We start from the raw sequence: 26,830 nt of genomic DNA on the forward strand, positions 1-26,830 counted from the left end.
ACATGTCATTTGTGACTTTATTAACGGTGTCCCTAAACAGCCTTCCTTATATAACAGTCCTCCCACCTTGCTACAGATGCATTGTTTCCCCTCAAAGAACTGTCTCTGTAAATAGTTTTTCCCCAGTTGCATACATCCTCATTCATTTCTCTTGATCTAAATACATCTTTATTGTGCCATAAAAGTTCCTAAATGGACATTTTCGGTTTTAGAAAACCTAAAAATCTTTAAATTATTTGAGTGGAGGCTTACAGACAAATAACAGGGAGTTCATGACGGATGAGATTCCTAAATGTGAGGTATTGAACTGCCTTCCAAGAAATAAAAGTGGGAAGCATCTAAAGAAACTGGTGTGGCTGTATAAGGAGCTTTCAGATGAGCAGGGATTTAAATGTGACATGTATAAGAAAGAGAAGGGGCAAATCACAAAGGAAGAATATAAATGAGTAGCCAACATGGGCATGGAGTTTTCTGCTCGTCTCGTACTTTCTAGGCATGGGTCCAAACCATTTTCCATTTGCCCTGCCGGTTTGCCCAGGGATACCTGCTTTTTTCTGTGGAAAGTAATGCCCAGCGACTCTACTTTGCCACTCCAGGGTTTGGCCACTCTGCCAGTACAACCATTAAAAATATGAGAAAAGCAGAAGACAAAGGTTTACCAAGAGATCCGTCATCATACATCAACCAGAGAATGAACAGTGGCAGACAGATTGCTCCTCGCACCATCCATGCCAGCAAGGACCATCAGAAGCCAAGTAGGATCACTGGTCCATTTAGCTCAGCATTGTCAACAATGACTAGAAGTGGCTAGTTTCAGGAGTCTTTTCCTAGCTCTACTTGAAGATACCTGGGATTGAATCTAGGACTTTTCATATGCAAAATATGTGTTCAATCACTGAGCCCCACCTAGAAAGAACATACAGCCTCAACTGCCAAATGCAAGGAGGTGTGTTTTGGATGCTATGTTGTATATGTGTGCTTTGGGGTGTGTGGCTTTCTCACTTTCTTCCTTTCTTCCATACTTTCCATCAGTCTGTAATCACTGGATTGAATGGTCAGTATAAATCCTTAAAACAAATAATAATTAAAAATTCCCTAAGTGCACAAATGGTGGCAGAGAACTATGTAAACTATGCTGAGCTGGAAGGGTAAGATAATACATATGAGACATTGTGGAAGACTCTGGATGACTGTGTGGTGCAAAGATTTTACAAGATACAGTGGTACCTCGGATTAAGTACTTAATTCATTCCAGAGGTCCGTTCTTAACCTGAAACTGTTCTTAACCTGAAGCACCACTTTAGCTAATGGGGCCTCCTGCTGCTACTGCGCCACTGGAGCACAATTTCTGTTCTCATCCTGAAGCAAAGTTCTTAACCCGAGGTACTATTTCTGGGTTAGCGGAGTCTGTAACCTGAAGCGTCTGTAACCCGAGGTACCACTGTGTGTATTAAGCATTCCGGTTTTTACAGTCAGTGGGAGAGGCCCTCCAAAGGGAGTGGCAACTGAGGTGGGGGGAGTTGCCAGAAACATGGAACAGGAAGAAAGGTTTAAATTCACATATCCCCAATAGTTCCTGATACTAATCGTCTCTCTGTGTCTGCTGCTTCTGTTTGAAGTGATGCATTTAACCATCTGCTGCAAGAGTCTTATGTTATGAGTTTGTCATGTCTGACATAGATGTTGTTGCAAGTATTATTGGTTTTTTAATGCTTAGTCAATATATTTCTGTTCTGGCAAGCTTTTGGCCTGCTGAGCTTAAGAATTTTGGTGGGGGCTACTCTATGGTGTGATATTTTTTACGTTGGTAACTTTTGGTATTTTTTTGATGATGATGATGATTAGGGAGTGCAATTTTTAATTTTTAGCAAGCCACCCTGAGTATTGTGATTTCAACCAAAGGGTAGGGTATAAATTGTTTAAATAAATACATATATAAATGCCAATTTACTTTTAAACATCAGTTGTTTAGAATCATTTGCAGAAATTGGTGTATCTAGTCAATAATGCAGTTCCTCCCTTTCCCAACACATAGATCTGGTAGAAATCCGTTTATGAGATTTGTTAGAAAACCAATTTAGTTTAAGTACACAATTCTGTTATGCCCAGAAAGTATTTTCTCCATCTGACATTTATATGTGGATTCTCATTTAGAAATTAACAAGATCAGATATTGCTGAAGTGCTAATATAAGCAGCTCAGTCCAGCTAAATCCGTTATTAGCAGGATCTGGGCAATGACCTCTGTTTTGCCAGCCAAAGGATTGTGACTACAGAAAATAAGAAGGAATGCTAAGGTTGCAAGTCTGCATATAGTTAGGATCCTTAAATCTCATCAAGTTCACTGGGAGTTTAGGAGCTAAACTATGTGTTGGGTTGCAGCCATTAATCAATAAGGTAAACAATCATTGTAAGTGTCCCTTTTACATTCTATTCATTTGGAGACATTCTACTAATGAGTCCTGTCAGTACAAGGATTTCCACTTGTGAAATGGGACTTTATCCCCTATCCTCCTTTTCTGCACCCCATGCCCTCCTCAAATCTGTTCCAGAGGGCTGGAGGAAGCCCTAGAACCGTTCTAAAAGGTGAATGTGGCACAAGCAGAAATCTTTGTGATGATGAAACGATTGCCTTAGCACTACCTTGGATTCAACCCGCTGTTCCTTAGCCTGAAGATGCCTGCTGCTTTACTTTACCAGTGTAATTAATTTCATGACAGGTTTTCTTAGACTGGTGGGCATGCTATTATTCCAGGATGACCATAGGTTTCATCAAGGAAACTAATGGCAGATACTGTCCTGAAGGCCGAGGATCTCTAACGTTTGCAATGTGATAGCAATCAAGAGTTTGCAGAAACTGACACCGCACTGGGAGTTGTGGAGTTTGTGACCATAGTTTGTATTAAGTGGTCTGCGCTGCGGAATGTGTGCAGATCTCTTTCTGGCTGTCTGAATGGCTAATTTTAAGGATGTCTTCAGGTGGAAACTTCATGACTGGTGTGCAGCAATAAGCTTGCCAGCAACACTGTAAGGATGTCTTGTCAGTGTAGGTGCTTGTTTTTGCAGCTTTTGTTTCCCTTCACCACATGCTTAAGCCACTGCAGTTTACAACCTGCAGTCTTACCCTCTGCAGAGTTTGCCCAACGAGATGAAGAGGATTAGGAGGGGCCAGTTCTTCACAGGAAGGGGCTGTGCAGTTCCATCTTCACACCTGAAAGGCTGCAGGGAATTCTTTAGGAGTGATGTAAATTCCAAAGGGACATAAAAGGAGGGGGTGGATGAGGGGAGGGATCAAAGGCAAGTGTGGCTGATCAGTATCAATGTGCCTCTCAAGTGCAGGTTCTGCATTATGAAAGTAGCAACAGTTTCGGGATGCTGTTATATCCTACACACACTTATAAGGACTCCAATTCCCCAGTGTAACAGGACTTACTTCTGACTTGTGCTGCCCCCATTACCGCAGTCACAAAAAAGTGATGTCAACAAAAGCAATGAGAGAGGCCAGATTATAGGAGTGTCTTAAGAATTCACTTAAGCCTCTTTGGTACTGCTTTTCTTGCAAAGATGGTACATCGGATGCTGCTTTTGGGATTCCTGTTGCGACACAAGGAAGCAGCATCTGAAGCACAACAGAACAACTTAATGTCACCCTTTTGCTATGTGCTGATGGTTCAAATGTGTTGAAACCACAGATTGGGGCTGCCTTGTATGAAATGCTTGCCGCATTGTGAACATGCAACCAATTAACACAGCTACCACTCTTGCAACTGCTACATTTAAATTAACAATTTCATCCCTTTATAAAATCTAACTATTACCAGAGGGGTAGCCAGGTTAATAACCTGCTGCAGTACAAACAATAGTTTTGTGGCACCTTAACAGCTAAGATTGCCACCTTAACTAGTGGAGGGTGGGGGGAGGCAAAGAAATATCGGTGAACAACTACTGCAACGCTGGCAAGAGAGGAATGCATGCCTAAGGAATCAAATCCTCGCAGGGAGAAGGGATGTAATCACAACAAGGCCTTGCTCCCCCTTTCCCCGCCAGAAAAAAAGGCAGGGTTTTCACAGGAGTCAGATCTTAGGTGGGTTATTGCAATCACCCCCAATTAATTCCTCTCTTCAATAGGTGCAGCAATGCAAAGCTTTTTTCCCTTTCTTTCTTTCAAAGCAATGCAACCTTTTACCGTAGGGCTGCGAACGCGAAGCGAGTCCGCCGCCCGCGGCTTCCACTGCGCGGAGTTCTAGCACGGAGCGTGCGTAAGCAGCTGCACGCCTCGTGCCCGGAGGGTGCTAAAAGCGGAGCGCGCCAGCCCTTCCTTTGCAGAAGAGGAAGAGGAGGCGGCCACGGGGAAAGCCAACTTCGCGGAACGGAGGCAAATGCACGCGCCTTGCACCGTGCAGGCTCCAACTGCTTCCCTCTCTTCTGCAGCAGGGCTGGCTCTCCGGCCCTCGCGCCTAACTCTCCTCGCTCCCCTCCCCGCGCGTGTGGTCTTGTGCACAACTCCGCGTATCCCTCCGCGGTGCGCGTGTGAGACACTCGCAACTCTTTGAAAATAAGCGAGCGAGGGAACTACTTTCGGGAAACTATTTTTGCATGGCGGGCTGGGAATGTGGTCATTTAGTCTCTCCTCTCCCTCCTGTTCTTCCTTGGAGGGAGCCCAGCAAAAAAAGGGGGGGAAAGAGCGACTCCTTAGGAGAGGCATGAGAGACTTCAGGGCCTCGGTAGCGAGAGCCTTTTTCTTTCTAGGCACGGCGTGGTAAAGCAAACCACCCGAGAACTTGTGCTCTCCACTGTTCTATTGGGAGGAACCCGCTTCCTCGGGTGGCCAGCCAGTCTCGAGCAGGAAGAGAGCTTTGCGTGGCCTCCATAATAAAATCCCTTTGCGCCACAAGCCGGGGTTTTTATTGTGCAAACTTGAGGAACATTCCCGATATTTGCTTATCGGCGAATGAGCAGCCAAAGGAAACCGGCCTTCAAGCGCGCGAAGGAAAAGCAAGTTTGTGCTGTTCGGCTGCCCAGAGAGAGGGGAGGGAATCGGGGCCCTTGGCAGCCGTGTTCCTCCGAGTGAGGGGGCTCGGGGCTCCAGCCGCGTGCAAAGAGGGAAGGCGACGTAGCCCGCCTATGTGTGTGGGGGGGGCGCTTCTCCGCCCTTCCCCAGCCCCGTGGCAAAAAAAAAAAAAGTTCTGCGCCCTTCGGCGGCTCCTTCGGACGGAGGCGCTTCCCAAGTGCCCGGGGTCTCCTTCCCCGTCCGTAGTCTCGGAGAGTTGGCGGCGGAAGGAGCGTGAAGTCAACGCTTCCGCCCAGTTTTCCAGTCAGAGGAGGGGGGGCGCAGAGAGAGAGAGGATCGGGGGCTGTCGCTGCTCCGGGTGGGCCTGGGGAGCTGCTGAACTTGCTCGCCTTCTCGGTTGGGGAGAGGGCGGGGTGCCAGGGCTGGTGGCGGAGGAGGAGAACGAGCTCTTCCTACTTCTCCTCTTTCGTCCTCCTCCTCCTCCTCCAGCGCCACCAGCCGTGACGCATCCTCCCCTCCCCTTTTCTAACCTCCGGGCTGCTTTCAAACTCCCCCCTCCTTCTCCTTTCCTCCTCCTCCTCCTCCTCTTCCTCCCTCTTTCCCTCCCTCTCCTTTTCGCCTGCCTGGGGCTGAATTAGTTTCCCTCAGTGCTGCCTCTGCTTGTTGGCGGGGTAGTCGGACTTGAGCCGCCTGCTTCCCCCCCCTTCCTTTTTTGTAAAAATCGGGTTTGCAGACGCTGCTGCTGCTGCGGGCGTCCGGAGGAATTTCTGCCGCGGTGCTTTTCCGTCCTGCCCCGGGGGTTTGGCAGCGAGGAAGGGACGCGGCGGGGAGCGGGGGGACCTGCTCGTGGGGACGAGGGGAGGGGGGCGAAGCAAGGAAGCCAGGAGGCCAGGCTTGAGGAGGAGCTGCTGCCGCTGCAGCAGCGGGAGATGTGGGCTCCTGGTGCCGATGCGGCACAAGGACACGGCTAGGGAGCCTCGCTTGCAGCTGAGGCGCCAACAGCCGCCCGGTTCCCCGTGAAAAAGACCAGAAAGAGCTTCGATTGCCGCCGCCGCCAAATCAGAAATCGGTCCCAACTCTCGGCCGAACAGGATCCCTCCGTTTCCGTGCGAAGAAGAGGCGGGGAAGGCTGCTGCTGCTGCTGCTTTCGGAGGGGACCCATCTCAAGGATTGAGGCCATTCTGGAGGAAGGGTGTGCAGTGGGGGCATCGGTGGGGTTTAACAATGGTGAGGTTTCTGGTGAGCTCCTGCTGCGCCCTGGCTGCGTCGGTGCTGCTCCATCTCCGGATCGGATCACGGTGAGGAAAAAATGAGCGAAGAGACGGCGAATTCTAACAACGAGTAAGTTTCTCGGCTTTTCTTCGGGGCGGGGGGGTCTCTTCGGCTTGGCGTTTCTCTCTCCCCACCCGCCCCTACCCCGCCACCTCCGTTCATTGACCTGCTCTCTTCGGGCTCCTTACATAGCTGGATATGTTTTAAACGTGCTGATTGATGTGTGTGTCTCTCTGCATATGTAAACACCCCCCACCCCCCGAATCTGACTGTTTTGGTAATTTGGAAAAGTCATGGCAGACCCAGGATATGGTGAAAAAATTGCCTAGCTATGTGTGTTGGGGAAATGGACCCTCCGTCTCCCTCCTTCCCTCCCGCCACCCCCCTCGCCCCTCAACTTCCAGTGGCCTACGTGCAACGTTTTGTGGGGGAAAAAGAAGTCTATTTTCGTTTGCATGTTTCCTATAGAAAGTAGCGAGTGGGAGCTTCATCCCGAGGGAAACTGTTCCTGAATTTTAATTGGATGAGTCAGTGTAAATACAGTGTTAAACCTTTCCCCAAAGCTTTATATATACATTTTAACGAGCTGTTAGGACTCTTCCCCCTTCTTTAAATGGGGAATAGAATGAAGATATTTATATATATGAAGTGCAAGATATTAATATATTTAACATGCTTGGCTTGGATGAAATCTATAGGGGGCTTATGTTTTCTTTTTTACATCTGTAAGGATGTAGCCTTCAAAATTGCTAGGAAATATATAATTTCTGAAACAGGGTAGTCATGTCAACAATCCTGAACTTTCCCATTTCTTCTAAAGAATGAAAAATGTTGACGCTGCCTGTGACTCCTGCATCCTGCCCTGTCAATGGTTGTTCTTTTCTGCAAGAATGAGTTGCGAATTAGTCATTTTCTCAAACATACTTTGCAATAGTTGTGGCTCAATTATAGTGCAAAAGCATCCTTCTGGCAGAATTATCACACGGTAATTATTTTTTCAGTGCCTGTAGCAAGTAATTTGAATTGTAGGAGGAAATACTGGTTTTTGGTGGAGAAGGGAACACTTGTCAATTGCATACATTCCTCCATATAAAACCTTAGTTCCTTAAGATGGATCGGTAAAGGAACAGGCTTCTGCTTCTGCTTCTTCTTTTTTAATGAATGGCTTTACTCTTAAGCCAGAATCACATAATATAACAAGGACAAATCCTGAACTGTAACAGGAACAATTACAAAACATTGCATTGAGCTACTTGGGAAGATGAAGTGCTGCAGTGCCCGTGGAACCGAGAGGGAAGCGGCCGCCATATTTTCTTTTTTGTGAATCGCTCTAATTTGCATACCACAGTCTTCATTCATAAAAAATAATAATTAGACCTGTGCCACCTTCGACATTTCGACTGAACTTGGCTTGCAAGAAATGGGAAATTTTCATGAAGGTAGAAAGAGCCTAGTATGTTCGAGGTTTAGGGTTTTCTGGGTTTTCGTCTCGAAAAATACTGTTCTCTGCTTGTTGACACTGTTATGTGGGAAATATCGGCTCGGGGAAGTGCTGGGAGCACGTGATCCTCTCCATTCATAAAATACCTGGCTGGCCATTCACAGTGCAGTACACTGTGTCTACATGGATCCACTTTCACATTAGACCTGTTTTTCTAAAAGAAAGGCACAGATTTGTGTCAGGGTATCTGCAGAAGCACCACATTGCTTGCCAGAATATGAAAAGAAGTGTGCTTTTAAAGGAAAAAAATCGAGGCCATAATCTGAGGACTGCTGTAGTGTCACTAAGGGATCTTTGGGCTGGTGGAGGATAGAATCTTCTAGCAGCTAGCTTCCTTTTTTTAATGTGGCACATCAGAAACTGCCAGTATTTCTAAAACAATACAAGATTATGTGAAAGTGGCTTAAGACGTAAACACTGCTATAACTGAAGCAGCAGCAAAATGTTTCACCCTGTTTACTTGTGCAGTTTTGCAGACCTTGCTGGTTGATATCCACACCGTAATCAGCCCCTGTATTTTAATTGAAGAAAAGTTAATAAGATAATTAATTAGATATTGCATTTTACAATAAAAGGGCTTTTATGTAGTCAACTTTCATTAAGCATTTTAAAGCCAGTCAAATGAAAAAAAATTTGAAATACATTCTCAAGATTAGTCACAAAAGCTGCCTGAATGTGATTGCTGGGGAAGAGCCCTTTGTTAATGCATATATTTCTGTGTGCCACTTGGTGCATGTATTTCTGTGTCACCCCATGATTCTATGACACTTTAGCATAAATATTTGAACAAAGACCAATTGATTATGCTTTTTCGACAACATAGAATATTTATTTAATTAAGAGAAAATGTTTTCTTCAATAGTTAGGATGCAAAAACACCTTCAGAACATTTGATTATAACGTAAAATGTGTTTGTCAGTTTGAATTGTATTCATCATCTCTTCGATTCGTCTTTTGTATCGCCATCATACAGGAATTTCATAACTGAAGAAAATGCTAGAACATATCTACATATTCATACCGATTTTTCCTTCCTTGTGTTCTCATCAGGCTCTCCAGTCACATTTTGAATTTCTCTTCTTGGAACTGAAGTGATCTTCTATGCTTTGTGTGGATTAGCGTAGGGTTTTTTAAAAGTTGATTTTATGAACTTGGTATAGTGGAAAATACAGTACACTTCTGCTGCGGCTGCGGCTACAATCATCCATGCTTAAATATGGCAACCAATAATTCTAGTTTGGATCAGTTCACGCAGTTTTCACTTTGAAAAGTTCCTTGCATTCTAATGAATTGTGTAGTATATTGTCCATACTGAGTACAGTTAGTTAGGCCTTAACTGTGTTATGTGTGTCTGACTGTAGATGCAAAAAGCAACTCGCAGTGTTCAGCATACAACCATTGATATTACAAGACCGTTGTTAATTGTATTTTTCTCTTTTGAAAGCAGTACGTTGGTTAGATTTTCTTATTGCACCTGCACAACTCAATTTTCCGGGAGTTTTTAACAACAAACATCACCAGTTTGTGTTAGCCTGGTATGCTGTCAGAAAAAGTGTTTATGGTTTCACAATACCATGCATTATATAAATCTTGTTTAGCTCATCTTTCTCTAGCATGCTTTTTTTTGTTTTGTTTTTAAGATACATATTTCCCAAGTCTTCTGCAGTTGTACTTTTTCAGTTGCTTGCTGGATGGGCCAAATTACTATGGCAAGTTGTATATTGGTGACTAATCACTTCATTAATTAGAAAGTAGTCTGATATCTGTCCACAATTGCAGTTGCAAATAAATGTTGGATATTTTTGCTTCTAAAGTGACCTGACACTGTGTTTTGTCATGTTCATTTGCATTTTAAAAGAAAGATACTAGGTTTCAGTTCAATAGGTCAGGGCTTTAAATTTTTTGAACATTGTTGAATTCCATTTTAGGGAAAGTAACTATATGCATTGGATTGCAGATCTGAAGTGTGCTTGATAAGTTGACATGTGGCCTTACTGTAACATATGTGTATATAGTTTTGTTCAGATCCCTTATTAAGCATGCCATTTCAAAGGGAATCACACAGAAAATGCCCCCTGAGTAAAATAAATAAATGGAGGTAATGGTGGTTCCCTATATGCTAAAAGTAATATTCATGCAAACATTATGATACCAAAATATTGTCTCCATAGACCACTGCTTGAGAGAATGAAACTCTATGGTTCTCTCTCCCCCCAATCATTCATGGAAACTGTTCAGAGGTTATTACTTGGTGCTTGGGATTCTACCCTGGTTCCAGGCCTTGGCCACTCTCTTGGGTAGAAAGCAACTAGTGGACAGACAGACCCTGTCTACATTTGATTGTAAGGTTGCTCCCTGACCCTGCAAGATGAAACCTGCCAGGAAGGCAAGTTCTGTAATGCAAGGTCCAAAATCCTGTGTTGGATGCTTGTTAGAGGAATGAGAGAGGAGGTATGCAAATCTGAGGCTCTGATGGTAAATCATGCAATTCAGTGACTTGCAACCAGGAGTCCTTTTTGAATCCTGCTTCTACAGTAGTTTATTTGGGACTAGTTTAGCTTTTATAGGCCATATTCGCATGCCGTTGAATGCCCAGTAAGCTGTCTTCTTGCTATTATGTTCCAGTTTTTCTTGTAACAAAAAAATAAAAATGCATGTTGTACATTTGGGGGGGGGGATTGTGATGCCACATTCAAAGGCATACCCGTGATTGTCCTTTTCTTAAGACTGCTTAAAAATCTACCATGCAAAAGCATTGATTCTAATTCAATATGGAGACATCCTTTAATGTCACACACACACACACACACACACACACACACAAATATATATACACAGAGAGAGAGAGAGAGATATGCACCTTTTGTTTGCATCATGTATAGAATGTGTGTGTCAGTGTTTGTACTTACTAACAATATCTGCAAGAAGTTTTCATGATAGATAAAAATTCCATAATGAAAGTATTTTAATTGTGTCCGTTGGATCTCTTTTTATTGATGTACAGAAGGAGTTGCATGACAGCTAAGTTATTTTTTCTGCAAGTAATGCAGGATGAGGAGCACAATGCTTTGTCAAAAGAGCTTTCCCCAGTGAATTGCAAATGCAAAATTGCAAACAGAGGAATAATTCATTAGGAGAGGATAAGTGGGGAAATGGTATCTAGAGAAAAAGGACACAGAAAAACGAATTGTAGAAGGGGTTAAAAATTATCACTGGGTTGACTGAAAAAAGGCAAGACAGGCCACTGGATTTCAGTGAGGCTTAAGTGCACATAGTACTGTGCAGTATCGTGGTGATCTAGCATAGAAGTGAACATTCTTAAATTGCAGATATAAGCAGATTGAAGCATTGCATGACTTTAAAGTAATTGTCCAGTGTTTGGAGTGTGTGCATGCTCTGTAGATGTTACTAGCTGCTGTTGCAATTTCTTGCACCAGGTTGTGGAACTGTCTGGAGATAGAAGGAACTCAGACACCCAGTGGCCTACAAATTTGACATGGATGCATAAGAACTCAGTTTTTTTAAAATAGCACTATATTCTAGGAGTGCCTATGGTTACTAAACATCAGGTACTGACCAATAATCCAGTCATGGTTCCCTACCACATAGGTGGTTAAATAAATACACACATGAATCATTCAAAGCAGACCTTAGAAGGGCATGGGGTGTGTGAAGGTGAAGAGGAATCCTTACACAATTTATTTGCCTTTTCCTCCACATCCCTATCCTTATGACTGTTTGGTTCCCATTTTCTGAGCAGATACAATATTTTCCTCAAGTTGTTTCCCTGTAACCCATAAAATCTTTGTGGTGTGACATATTTGTGTTAAGATTTCCACAATAGCATTTAAATTACCATTAAAGCTGCAGTCAGCAAACTTGCAAACAAGTAAGCTCTGTTCAACATTGTGGAACTTAAGCCCAGCTTGGGCGCTCAGTTCCTCCATGTGAGAAGAATTGTGTGAGGAGAGCAGGCATGTGCCATCTAGCCTTGCCCCCCTCCATTGCATCCCCATGTCTGGCCCAGCTATTCTTGTGTTGGGAGAGTGAGCTTCAAAATTTGCCAGGCACCAGCCGCATTTTACACTTGGGTGTCTGCCTATTGCCACCCAGTGAAGATGCCCAGGCACCAGGATGGCATATCATGTCTGCACCATCTGGAGGTTCACGCCTGGGGATCCTTGGACCTTTCCTGTTTTTACACACTAATGACACAACCTGTAGAATTCTGTCCGTGATATTTTATCTGCACAAATTTCAGGAACCAAAAAGTCGTATGGAAAAATACAACTAATGAGCTGTCTGGCCCCAAAATGGCAACTAGACATTCCATTTTGGTGATTGATACCATGGTTTAAGGAGCTGTTTGGCACCTAGCGTATGAGTTTCTAACACTGACTTCTGTACCTGTTGAGGCTTCCTGTACCGTTTAGAACTGTGATTATGCAGAAGGATGCTATGAGGACTTGGCAGCAAGAACAGGGCAATCTAACTTCCCCACTATCCTCTATACAATTCTAAATAACCCAACATAGAATTCTTTCCATTTGAATATGTGTAGGGTTTGCACTCCAAGCTGTCAATCTCATGGGGTGCTTTTAGATTAGGGACAGTGACTGGTCCTACCTGTCTACCCAGGAGTGCTTAGCTTACAGTGGGAGTGGGGGAAAGCCAAGTATGTTGCTCGGAGCTTCTTAGAGTAATCACAGGACATAATGTAAGAAACAAATGTGTTTTCTTTCTTTCTTTCTTTCTTTCTTTCTTTCACATTGCCGTCAATATAATATGTTGGACAGATGTCAACTAATAAAATGACTAAAGCTTTAAAATGTTTTGGGATTGGTTTGAATAAACCAAAGTGTTAAAAAAAAATTCTGGCCCATTAGGAGGAATTAAGGAAGTCCGGTTCAGTGGATATGTTAATCAGCTGATAGGGCAACAGCTAATGGTAATATTACCTGCACGGTTCTTTCATTTGTACTTCCAATTTGTTGTTTATAGAATAAAAAAGTGTAGTTAAATATCTAAAAACCTTTCTGCTTTGGTTTAAATAAAACTGTATACTAAAGCTACCAGTGGTACAATGTTTTGGTGAATAAATGACTTGATGTTCCTTTCTTGCTTTTTTCTTTATGAGTTAATGGTCTGTAAATATAAAGGCTGTATTTTGTGAGTTGGAATTTTTTTTACTTATGTTGGACTATGTACACATTTTCAATTATTCTGCATCCAGATCCTTCCTGTGCCCTTTCTCTTTTTAAAGAAATACAGTGGTACTTCTACTTATGTGCTCCTCTTGTTATGTATCCTTCAGGATACACATGCAGCAAACCTGGAAGTATATTTCCGGGTTTCACCACATGCTCAGAAGCACTCTATCGTGCCGCACGTGTGTGCAGAACAGGCACCTCCGGTTGTGGAAACCTCGGGATCCAACCGGAGCTCCGGAACAGATCCCATCCGCAACTGGAGGTACCACTGTACTGCACTTGATGCCTTCCCCCCAAAACCAGCTTTGATCCGAATGGAAAGGGGGGGGGGGACTTGACCTAGCCGCATGTTAAACTGATAATGTGTACATATAGATAATTATATAGATTAATTATGGAGTTAGTTTTTTATGACATTAATTAATTATGAAGTTAATTTTGGTTGCAGGCTTCTATATTTAAAGGAGGGCACTGACAAAAATATTAGCAAGATGGGAGCGAGTAAGATTACAGTGCTGTCAATGTCAGGGGGCTTATGTTGTTGGCCCTTGTGCTTGTACTCTAAACCTGTCACTGATCAATATGATAGGCAGTAGTCACAATTTATTGGCCTTCTAATACTTCTTTAGCTGTGTCAGCAGGCTTGCTGGAACCCTGTGCTAAAATTAATTTTCCATTTGGAAAGCAAATCTGTCAGTCTAGTATGCACTGCTCTGGTTTGTTTTTATTATTTTTATTAATGATGTTAGGCTGCATCATTCCTCAAATCACAGTTTGTAAGAAGGCTTGGGCTCAAACATAGCACGAAACCTTATTTAGGTATTGCATCTAAATCTAGCCCTATCTCATTTTATATAGTTAGCCAACTATAATATGGAGAGATCTACAGCATAGCTATTGCTGCAGATGGTATGCTATGGCCCTTTGTGGATTCCCTGTACCTTTCCGGGTACCACCACCCAATTTATTTGCAGGGTCAGTAGAAGTTGATGCTTGTGTTATGGCCGCTGGTGAAAACTGAGTGTGTGTGTATGTTGCAAATTAGTTTATGTCATCTTTAGGCTTTTGTGGGCTTTCTTTGAAACTACAGTGGTACCTCCGGTTGTGGACAGGATCCATTCCGGAGCTCCAGTCGGATCCCGAGGTTTCCGCAACCAGAGGGACCACTTCTGTGCATGTGCATGCGGCGAAACCCGGAAAAATACTTCCGGGTTTGCCACGTTCGCATCCTGCAGGATACGCAACCAGAGGTGTGCGTATCCAGAGGTACCACTGTATTTGCGACTTGCAATTGCTGCTCTTGTCTTACGTACAAGCAACCTTGGTTTTGAGCAGGGGTTGCATTCTGAGCCATCACACATGTCGGCAGAGCGTGCATAAACACACCCGTTACACCCCATTCCCACTCCGTCCCCTGCCCCCGTTCTGCCCTTTTCCGGGTGTGAAAACAGCCTGTGCGTGCACAGACGTGTGTTCTTTGAAAGCATGCAAAACAGGGGTAAACATCCTCAAGTACAAAAGATGAGCCTTGCCGGATCAGGGCAAAGGCCCCTCTAGTCCAATATCCTGTTCTCAAAGAGACCAACCAGATGCCTGTGGGAAGCCCACAAGCAACAGCACTCTCCCTGCTTGTGATTTCCAGCACTGGCATTGAGAGGCACAATGCTCCTGACAGTGGAGCTAGATGCTAGAACATACCCACCATGGCTAGCCAGTGATAGACTTATCTTTCATCAATTTGCCTATTCCTAATGTAAAGCTATCCAGTACAGTGACCATCACTGTATTTCATAGCATACTGCATGAAAAGGTGCTTAACTCTTGCAGGATTGTTCCCATTATTGATGAAATGATGCATCTTTAACTTGTGGCTTTTAAGAGGGTAGGAGAACCAAAATATCAGATTAATGATTCCTTATCCATCTGATGTTTTGAGGGTGTGGAGGCAGAACAAGCCCTACTCAGTTATGGACCATTCCCCCCAACATCTTCTCCCTTCACTAATGTATTTACATTGTCAGGCAAAGACCCTTCTATTGTCCGAGGCCTTTTAATTCCATCTTAATCCTTTTAACATCATTTTAATGTTGATATTAATATTGTAATCTTTAGGATTTGTTTTGTTTTTGGTGGCTGGGACATGTTTTATCCCCTTAGGTTATTTTAGCTTTCTTGTGACCAGGTTATACCCTTTTTCTCGTTTCGGCTTCTGTACTATATGAGTTTTAGTGTATATTTTGATTGTATTTTGTAGATGTTATGTTACTGAGCACAGTTACGATAAGTACTGTAGAAACTGAGAGGAACTCCACGTACTTCACACTTTAAAACAAACCCTGTACTGTTAGTGAGGTGAAATATATTAATAATTTGACCTCTACTGCCCTTGCATATGAACTTCATTTATAGGGGAAAGGGTGAGTCTTTAAAAGTTGAACATAACGCAAATTAGATTATTTGCTTTGTATTGGTTAAACTACTCAAACTGAAAATTTATCATTTGTTACCTTACTATCAAGGCTTTGAACATCTATTTGGAAACTAAGCACACATACCTTTTTAGTGCTCTTGCAATGTTGCTATGGTAATAGGAAAATGTCTGCATAGTTAACAAGCCAATGTCAGGTAATGGAGGCTTTGCAAAAATAAGTTCAGCTAAGCATTTGCCTGGGGCACTGAAAAACAAGTTGCCCATAAAAGCTGCTTACCAACGAAAACTATTTTAGATGGAATTGGATTTATACAGTCTGTGCAGTCCTCTGATATGCTAATTGATATTGCTGTGGTTGGAGAGTTTGCAGATGGCAAATAACTGAGATAGGGGATTGCTGCAGAATAACTGCTTTTCCTCCTTTCTAAAAAAAAACCCCAAACATGTTATGCAACAGGTAACGTGCTTTATCGCAAGAAAGCAGCACACAACACACACAGTCACACAACACACACAGCTGTCAAAAGTTGTGTTGCAGTTACATTTTGTGCATGTGTTTGTGGCACATCTCACAATGTTTTTCATCATGAGAACTATCAATTCACAAAATGTTTCATGCTTTATTTAATAAAATCTTTCCTCTTCCTCTCTCTTTGAAAATGGGTTCTCCCTTTGCACCAGTGTTAACTATGTATAAGGCTAGCTACGGTTCACTCTTAACCAAGATTTGGCATGCTGCTTGATTACTCTGGAGATCAGGCAGGGAAATTACCTCTAAAGTGGGAAAGAGGTGGAAGTAAGGCACACAGTAATGTTCCTGATCTTTTCAGGAGCAGTTGAGAGAGACCCATACATTAAAAATGCACTGTCTAATAGTTGTGGAATGGGATTGGATAATGGTTTGCTTTTTCACATGAGCTGGTACAGATTTTGCACTGATATTAGTGTGTGGAAATGGATGGTGGTCAGTTCCCTGTCTTATCCATGAGAACGGTTGTGTACAAGATGCAGTCTTCCATGCCCAAATGACACCCCCCCTGCTTTCAATGGAATTGCCACAGTATTGGTGAGATGAATGAGACAATTTTTAAGGGAGTGAGCACTTGAACATTGAAATGGTTACAAAAATGCTAAATTTAGTAATAGCAAGAGAATGTCTTTAAAGTATTTTTAAATCCTTTCCAATTTTAAGGCCTCAGCGGATTGCAGAATGTTAAAAATAGAAACTCTGAAAAGGTAACTGCCAAAACCCTTGTTCCTAATCGTTGGACTGTGTGTTTGTCCAGAGTCTTACTAAATTTCTGCAACACCAACAACATATTTCTGGCAACAAGAGCCCCCTAAGCCATGGGTAGGCAAACTAAGGCCCGGGGGCCGGATCCGGCCCAACCGCCTTCTAAATCCAACCCGCAGATGGTCCGGGAATCAGTGTGTTTTTACATGAGTAGAATGTCCTTTTATTTAAAATGCATCTCTGGGTTATTTGTGGGGCCTGCCTGGTGTTTTTACATGAGTAGACAGTGTGCTTTTATTTAAAATGCACCTCTGGGTTATTTGTGGGGCATAGAAATGCATTCATTCCCCATCCCCCCCCCAAAAAATATAGTCTGCCCCCCCATAAGGTCTGAGGGACAGTGGACCGGCCCCCTGCTGAAAAGGTTTGCTGACCCCTGCCCTAAGCCATAGCCAATACAAGGACTATAACAAACATTTAAGTTTTTTCCATGAGGTTTTGAGTTGCCTTCATGTGTTTGCCATCCATGCAGAAATACAATCAGAAGTTTGGGAACGAAAACTGTTTATCTGTGTATAATCCTGCTTTGTTTCCTCCAGGCATGAATCAATCATTGTGTGTGGGGGGGGGGTGTTAAGTCAATTTCCTCTGCTGCTGCATCTCCCAGCATTCATTGCACATGTTGGGTGATGGTAGTTCCTGTTGAATATTTGTCTGCTTTGTGGCTGAACACTTTCTGCCTTTGTTTATGCTGCCGCTGCCATACCAGTTTCACTGGAACAGTGTGGCGTGGGTGATATTTTACCCTGGCTTTTCATGTGAATTATGCAGCATGCTGTGTATTTGAAGCTACAGAGCAAACCTCTGTCCAAACTCTGCTCTACTGCTGTGTACTGTATGGACTTTGCATTGTTATTTATGTGAATGCACCATTTCCATTAAGTTGTGCCCTATTATTAATTAATGTTATGGTTGTGTTAATATTATGACGTGGCTTTGAAGCACAGCGATTTTGGTACCAGCTCTAGAAATTATCATTAACAAAAATGCTAATGATGCCACAAGGCAAGCAGCACACAAAATTAATTACAAGTCCATGTTTTAGATGCATGCATCGCTTCTCGGCCTTTTGGCTAAGATCAAGTGTGTAGATGCATGAGTGAAGAGTTAACGATAAACGGTTTTTGAAATTAGAAATAAAAATTTAGAATTATAATTAGCAATGCAGTGGTGTTTTATATATGACAACTGTTATGTAATGTAATGTAAATAAATAAATACTGTACTACTACTCTTTGGATGCATTTTGATACTTGATACATTTGTACTACTAATTAAAACCACTATTTTTGGTGCTAAATAAAGCTCATTATTAAAAGATAAAGTCAAACTTTTTGTGAAATTGATATGACATTGTGGTTTTTAAATTAGGTTGTTTTACTGCACTAGAAAAAGAAACTCAAAATGGTCATGAAGTTTTAACTTCGTTTTTATGCTTTCAAAACAACTTTTCATGCAGGAAATAGTGATACTTTTCAAAAAGGAGTCTTACACTGTTGTCATACCAATCTTTTATTTTTCATATAAAACTTTTTAAAGTGGTAAGATAAAGAGTTTTCCTTATTCCCCCCCCCCCTTATATATTATGATTTAAGCCACATTTCTTAGAAGGACATGGGTGGTGCTGTAGTCTAAACCACTGAACCTCTTGGGATTGCTGATCAGAAGGTCGTATGTTCAAATCCATGCGATGGAGTGGGCTCCTGTTGCTGTGTCCCAGCTTCTGTCAACCTAGGAGTTCTAAAGCACATCAGTGCAAGTAGATAAATAGGTATCACTGCGGCGGGAAGGTAAAGGCGTTTCCGTGCGCTCTGGTTTCTGTCAAGTGTTCCATTACTCCAGAAGCGGCTTAATCATGCTGGCCACATGACCCGGAAAGCTGTCTGTGGACAAACGCCGGCTCCCTTGGCTTGAAAAGTGAGATGAGCACTGCACCTCAAAGTCGTCTTTGACTGGACTTAACCATCCAGGGGTCCTTTACCTTACCTTACATTTCTTAGACATTTCTTAGACTTAGAGGTTCTTCAGGGTGATTCCTAAAATGCTTACAATAATAGAAATTAATAATGTAAATTTTTTTTTAGTTATCAAAATTGGTTATTGTGCTCAATTTTCTGGTCAACAATAAAACACTGGTAGGAGCATAACAACAGTATTTTCAGTTTTTAATTTAACAGTTTTAATTTAACAGTTTAATAATTCATTTTGCCACATGTCAAAACTTTACACATTTTTTAAATTAAAAAAACAGTTTGGGTAACAGCACTATATTCCAAGCTACCTCGTGCAAAAACATGCTAGTAAGACTCACATTTGTTTTTGGAACTGGAACTTGATGACTTATTGTCCATGCATAGTACAGTGTTGCATACTGCTGCTTAATACAAAAAAAAGCTCAAGCAGCTGGTTAAATGCTGCAGAGCTGACAATATTTGTAGTATCCTTTTTGCAAATATGAAAAAGTGAACTAAGGCAGCTGTATCATTCCCCTTTCTGCTTGTGCTTTACATAGGATGATATTTTTCATGATTATGTGCTCAACATATCTTATACCTGATGTTCTTTTGAGACAGAGAAGTTATGTTCTATCAAGCCTTTTTTCAAATTCCAATCCCTATGAGTCATTTGCCAGTTAAAAAGATGCAGATGTTTTAAACTCATGGAATTGTCCTTACCATTGCATTGCTAAACAGCTGTCCCTTCAACCTAGCTAACACTGATGGCTGAAGGGTGGACAGCATGAACAGCAAGGTTTAACTTCCCTGTTCTTATAGTAGAGCTGTGTTGTCTGAGCTCATTTTTTAAAAGATATATATATATATATATATATATTAACAGGCAAGGGACAAGGAATGGAGGGCTTCCTGCCAAACCACTCAATATGGAACTTTTAGATTCAAAAGGTCTATGCATATGCCTTGGTTAGGGAGACACACCGTACATAATGTATTGTTTACCAGTGCACAGCAAAAAAAAAAAAAAAAAAAAAAGAATCTTAAATCAAATTTTGACTGCAGCCAAAAGCTTCCTTCTGGTCCTCTTCCAAGTTCTCCAGAATGCAGAGGAATATAAACTCAATATAAATGTACATTCTGAGTATGTGTGCTGTAATAACATTTGCAAAGGGCAAATAATTCTGGAAGAGTTGGCCTCTGACCTCAGATGTGTGCCATGTGAAGGCATTTTTGTGTGGGGTTTTTTAAGGGGGGAATTTAGGAAGCATGTTAAATGTGCAAACAAACCCTCACAGTATATGCATGCAAACACAATGCACATACGTATTCCTGCCACTATGTGTACCGTATTTTTCGCACCATAGGACGCACCGGACAATAGGACGCACCTTGTTTTAGAGGGGGGAGAACAAGGGAAAAAATTCTGCCGCTCTCTGCCCAGCGCCCCTTCAGTGAAGCGGCAGGAAGTGCTGCGCAGAGAGTGGGAGAATTTTCCCCCTCTTGTTTTCCCACTCTAAAACAAGGTGCCGTTTAAGGTGCGTTCAGGCGGCTACCTTGGAAGCCTGGAGAGCTAGAGGGGTCAGTGCGCACCGACCCCTCTCGCTCTCCAGGCTTCAGGTTCCTTTCGACCTGCTCTTTGGGGCTGGCGGGGGGAAGCCCACCACCAGCCCCAAAGAGCAGGTCAGGGAGCAGCGGAAAGGCGCAGCGGAGAGGCTGCTGCCATAGTCACGCGTCACTTCTCCAGCTGGGAGAGGGTTGCGGGGCTATGGCTTCTTTAGCCCCGCGCACGCTCTCCGGGCTGGAGAGGTGACGCGCGGCTATGGAGGCTCCTGCCATAGCCGCGCGTCACCTCTCCAGCCGGGAGAGGGTCGCGGGGAGCTGCTTTAGCTCCGCGCGCGCTCTCCCAGCTGGAGAGGTGACGCGCGGCTATGGAGGCTCCTGCCATCCGGGAGAGGGCCGCGGGGCTATGGTGTCTTCGCTCCATAGGACGCACACACATTTCCCCTTCATTTTTGAAGGGGAAAAAGTGCGTCCTATAGAGCGAAAAATACGGTAGTTAACATAAGGAGTCTTACTGGCTAGGTGACATGGGAAAACACTCAAGCAAATAGAGTAGAAAACAAGTTCCTAATACACAAAAAACTTCATGATTCTACATGGTATTTATTCAGTGGAAAATAGTGCAGGAAGAGTACATCTTCCTGGGAAAACTTTAGGTAAACGTTGTGGAGTCTAACAGTCTAATATTAGTTACAAAAAGGAAGGTAATGGATTGTACTTGAAATAATTCAGTTTGTTTTTACAATCCAGGAAATGATGACTACAGGTGTACCTCGGGTTACATACGCTTCAGGTTACATACGCTTCAGATTACAGACTCCGCTAACCCAGAAATAGTACCTTGGGTTAAGAACTTTGTTTCAGGATGAGAACAGAAATCGTGCTCCGGTGGCGCAGCAGCAGGAGGAGGCCCCATTAGCTAAAGTGGTGCTTCAGGTTAAGAACAGTTTCAGGTTAAGAACGGACTTCCGGAAGAAATTAAGTACTTAACCCGAGGTACCACTGTACAGCTACAGAGCAGCTTGGAGCCATCCTTGATGTTAACGAAGGATGGGAGGGATTTCCCAGTGCTGTGTCTGCTGCAGATATTTCCATAATAGGTTCACTTGTGTTCTGAGCAAGCACAGAGACCCCTTTTTGACACAGTTTTTCGAAATGCAGCCCCTCATATGCTAAGTTCTATGTGCATGGTAACAGTGCCTAAAGAAAACACTTGCTTGGCATGCCGCCACCATAAAGGAATGTGCTTCACCTGAGAGAAGGGCAGCAATAACTATCCACCCACTTGCTTCTGTTGCAAATTGCTAAGCTCTTTGTTACAATGTACCAAACGTTGGCTGAAGTGTCTGAATTGATTAGCAGAAAACTTCCTGGACTGTAATCAAGATAGGCAATCTGCAGTGATCAGTGAATTTGTAGCAAAGGAGACCTCCAATTGTGTTAGTGCTTGGGCAAAAGTCATGTGCCCCTTTCAGTTCCAGACATGTTAACTATTATAAATATTATTCCTTGCAAACCATAGTGGATTCAGAATGTTCAGATGTGTCTTGACAACTGTCATGATGCTAGAGTCCTGAGAATACCCTGTGGTCATTGGGTAACCATGACGAAGGAGAACATGGAAGTGAGCAAGTGTTGTTGGCTGTTTGGCTTATGTCTTGATGTCGTGTTAATGCAATAGTTTCCATGCTCTTCAAATAATGCGGGCAAAAACTTTAGCCATAATCTAAGGGTATCTGATAGCTGGGTAATAAAAGGAAGCTATAACATGCTTCTGAACTGTGTAGATTTCAGTGGCTTCTTTACACAACATTTGCTGCCATAAATGAGAGGTTATTGTGTGGTGCATCATTCATTTAGAGCAGAAATATGACCTTGGAGCTCTTCATCTGCACAGCACACACCTATCCCAAGATCTGAGTGAAAAATAGAGAATGTGGGAGGAAATGATGCAGAATGTGATTTACAATCACTTTTGGCCATTCACTAAATTTTCTTCATTTAAGACAATGTCTCAGAGATACTAATGAATTAAAACCAAATTCAGACATAAGAAGAGCTCTGCTGGATCAGACCAAATGCCTTTTTCGTCCAGCATTGTGTTCCCACAGCAACCAACCTGTAGACAGGAGCCTTCTCCCACTCATGATCGCCAGCAACTAGCTCCCAGAGGTAATACTACTGAGAGTGGAGGTAGTAGCTAGCCAACGATAGCCTATCCAAGTGGGCAGCCATTATTACATCTTTTAGTAGTGAATTCTGTAGTTTAGCTCTTCTCGTGCCTCCTTTTGGCTGTCCTAAATGTCTTTTGCCATTTTGCTTCATTGGAAGACTCTGGGTTCAAGTATTATGATAGAGGAATAAAAAACATTTCCAAACCAGCTTTCTTTATACTATGTGTAATTTCACACATCTCCATCCTGTCCACCCTCTTTCCTTTTTCTGAACTAAAAAAGTCTCACATTGTAATTTTTCCAGATAGGGAGGTTTTTCCAATTCCCTGATAATTTTGGTTGTCCTTTCCTGCAGATATAAGAGGCATTTTATTTTTATTTCATTCAATATGTAGAATGTGAGTATTTGTTCAATGAAGTATTTAATACAAACTAAGCAGCTTTAGTCTGTAAGCCTTAAAGTAGTTCCCTGTGTCATTATCAGCCAGTATACCAGTGCACACATTTTTTTAAAGAGTACATTGATTGATTATATAACACGGCAGAAATCCCAAATTTTATGTACAAGTTCTGCCAAGTATGAAACAGAGAATATATAATAAAATTATAAAACTGAAAAAGTGGGAAAGCAGTAAACCTCTACAGGTCAAACATTGATATCCATCTAGCCATAATGTTTAATTGTCTGTAAATGGTCTCAGATTGTTTATGTGTGTATAAGCATGTTTCGTGCACAGTTCTGGCCGAGTTTAGAATTTGCAGATTACATCATTCACTTCTTACAACTGCATCCAATAGGCTTCACACATTATCAGTTTTCATTTTTAAAAAATAAGTATCTTTAAAAACAGCATATTGTGAACTGCATTGCTCACCAGATATCAATAAAGATGCAGTTCCAAGAGATATCAGATTGGGTTACAGAAGTGTATGCCTCCTCCTTGTCCCTATATTAGGGATAGGATGTGGACGTGTGGTTCTACTTTTTCTTGAGCAAATCCATTTTTCCTTGAAAGTGATACTGTCTCTGGATACATAGAAGTGATGTTTAGAAATCATGCTAGCACAGAAGACAACGACGAAAGGAATGGCAGGAAAAATACCCAAGTTAATACAATTAAAGGGGATGCCTAGAGACAGTTGTTCCAAATTAGTCTTTTGTAATTTGCAGTACGTGGCTGGATAAATATTTGATAGTGCACCCTCATGAAACAGGCTGTAGTCATGATTTCAGCTGTAAAAAGAGAAAGAGAGAGAACCTATAATTTATGTGGAAAACATGGAATGTCATTCATGCAAACATGAAATCCATATCAAAACAATATAATCATAGGAGATTTGTAAAATTTCAACTGGACAACTGGGGAGGGAGGATGAGAGAAGCAAACACAATAATCAGTTCTTACAGTTTCTTACTACAACCAGCAAGGATTGAAACAGCCTGATGAAATGGCTGCTGCCAGGTGACAGCTGAGGTCTCTCTCAGTAAACCTGATGGAATAGCCTTATTTTCCTTCTCTTCCAATACTTTGCAGCCTGTCTGAATAGCTGATGCTAGGAGACTTTTGGGGGGAGAGCAAAAGACAGCTGGTTTCTCAGTGGAGCTAATGGAATAGATGTTCTTCCATTATTTCCTTTTGCTGCAGCCACTGAAGACAGTGAGACTGAAATAGAGGTTGTGTGGAATCAAGGAGGAGTTGAAGGGCAGTGTGCACGCATTTGCCATTCACATTAAACTCCTTTTCGTAGACAGAAGGTAGCCTCAGTTTAAGAAAGTGCTTAGCTTGTATTTTAATGAATCACGCTAATGAGTTCCTTCATTAAAATATAGCTTTCCTTATGTCTGATTTTGCACAGAAATAGCAAAGACAAAATAAAATAGAGGTTGTACAGTATCTGGCAAAGAAATAGTGCATTGTGTCTATCCATTGCAGCTGAGAAGGGAAGGACATGCAAGAGGCTGGTTGAGTTTGTAGGAACTGTTGCCAAGAGGCAGAGTCTAGGGTTTAGGTTACTTGGTAGGAAGAGGAGGGGAGGATTAATCTTTAAGGCTCGAGGTATGTATTTTTCCAGGCCTTGGAAAAGCATGTCACTTGTGTGGGCAGAGAAGTGTTTTTGCGCCTTGTGATCCAGACTTGGGGATGGTTATTTAAAACTGTTGGATGCCTTTGGAATTAAACATGCTTCTCACTCCTGCCTCATCCCTCATGCTAAGAGAGGTGTGTTGTGAGAGACTAGAGAGGGAAGGCAGATACAAAGATGGTGGGGTTTTTACATCTGTTAATTATTCCAATACAGTTGAACCTCTACTTACCACCGCCTCTTCTTACAGTCGCAACTGTGGCAAACCCGGAAGTAACCAGCGGGTTTGCCGCCATTTGCGCAGAAGCGGGCAATCGCCGTTCACACATACGCAGAAGTGGGCAATTGCCACCTGCACACAATGGCGTCTCTCCCAGCGACCCGTTTCGACCTCTGGACAGATCTCCGGAAAGGATTATGGTCGCAAATAGAGGTTCCACTGTAGCGTAGGGCACTGGGAAGAAGACTTTTCCACCAGTGACTGCTGATACTTTGCTTCAAAGCTATTCTATGAATATGCTAAATCAGGCAACGTGGTAGCACATATGAATCACATATTTCTGTAGCTCACCTTTCTTAAGGCTGCTTCACACATTGTTTCCTCGTCTAAAGAGGCTTCTGTTAAAAAAAGGTTACCTCTATGTGCACGATGAACACATGGGGGTAAGTGTGCTTCACCTTCAGAGAACTGTGGCGTGCTCCCTGACGTACGTACACACAGCAGCAAGCGTTCATTTGCCACTGCATCATGTGTCATATGGCCCGTATGTGCATATGTGTGTTCTTCCTCTTTGCATATAATATATTGATTTCCTTAGAAGTGTGCCACAATATGCTCTTTTTGGTTTCTGACTTGTATTGAAGATATTTCAAAATATTGTAGGAATAGAAACATGTAAAAATGAACATTCCAACCGGAGTTTTTAAAGCCGTTAAGATCAGCCAGGCTATTTTTCACGCTTGTTTAAAGCCACAGCCAGGGAAACCTGGGCAATGGGGATGGCCCTTCTAGGCTTGGTGCCGCATATTATCTTCATAGTGCAACAAGTGGCAAGTCTACGTTACTTTTACATTAGCAGCAGCCAAGTTAATTTGGCAGGGAAGAATAATGTGGAAAACAGTACATTGAAAGGATACGACTCTTTCCTATCACTCAAATAGCATCAGGCTTGGTTGGTAATAAGTCATATGGAAATTGCTGGGGTTTAATTTTAGGTAAACCTGTTTTGGGATTGACATCCAGTTTTGCTCTGGAACTGAATAGCAGATAAACAGATGAGTGGACAGAGGAGCATGTGTGAAGAAGTGCTAAACATGTCTTTTTTCTGGAGTGGACAGTTATTCCTCAAATAGCCCCCTTAGACTTATAAACCAGACAGGTGCATTTGTTAAATCATCTTCTGATGGATCTGATTGGTACAAAGCAAAGTTTATTTACACCTCTCACCTTTTGATGTACATTCTGAAAGATCATGGGACAGTGGCATTTCTTGATTCAGTTCGAAAGTACCAGTATAACAGCTCTCACAAATACTTATCTTCAGTTACCAAGGACAGGCATAATGTAAAAAGATGCCATCATGAGCAGGTGGCAGTGGCCTGATTTCTTCCTGCCTTTGCAGTTCCTTTGACAGATGCAACAAGTTGAATGGTGGCTCAGCTGCAAGTCTTGACCTTAGGTGCTTCCTGCCCTGGGCCAGGAGGTGGGCAGCTTTTGTGTTTTTAAGTACCATGTGCCCTCATGTTATCACAAGGAAACAGCCTATCAGCATGGTTTTATAGCTGACTGAATCTGCAGGTGCTGCCCAGTCAATATGGGAGAGGAAAAGTTCAAATTCACTAAAGTGGGGAGCTTTCCAAACGGGACTCACTGCTCTAAAAACATCCCATCTGCCTTACTTTTCGGTTAATAGTTTTAGTTGATTTTGCATATCTAGTATGCAAATACGATAATTTAATCCTTTAGCCTGTTGTTCAGCCATTCATAAAAAAATGCCACTATAAAATTTTACAATTAGCTAGCAAAATACAACCAAATATGGTCATGGTCAGAGCAATAATGCCATATTCAAAATAGGATGCTGTACTTACTGTAGGTGACTTCAGTGTTCCAAATTCTGTTTCTGGGCAAGGGAGTGTTGAGTATACATTTAATTGTTCAGGCCAGATCTTTTGCGTTGTATTTTAGTACCTGTTCCAGTGATCAGTGATTTATTCTTAAACATTTAGATGACTGTTCCATTCATCTTTCTCTGATACCACTATATTTGCACAAGTCCTGTCTTCATATTTGCCTTTATTTTATTTGCCACTTTCTATTTTTGACAGCTTAAATGATCAT

The 26,830-nt window shown here is 42.4% G+C and overlaps 1 protein-coding gene across 1 annotated transcript in view; it reads left to right on the forward strand.

Moving 5' to 3' along the window:
* Positions 1-5,340: 5,340 nt before the first annotated feature.
* Positions 5,341-26,830, forward strand: part of SPRED1 (sprouty related EVH1 domain containing 1) — a 75,787-nt gene continuing 54,297 nt past the window's right edge. The window contains exon 1 of the mRNA XM_053381827.1: positions 5,341-6,351. Within this exon, the coding sequence (XP_053237802.1) occupies positions 6,320-6,351 (32 nt within the window). The 5' untranslated portion in view covers positions 5,341-6,319. The remainder of the gene's footprint in view (positions 6,352-26,830) is intronic.

Source organism: Podarcis raffonei, chromosome 1 (genome assembly GCF_027172205.1).
Source record: "Podarcis raffonei isolate rPodRaf1 chromosome 1, rPodRaf1.pri, whole genome shotgun sequence".
NCBI classification, from domain to species: Eukaryota; Metazoa; Chordata; class Lepidosauria; order Squamata; family Lacertidae; genus Podarcis; species Podarcis raffonei.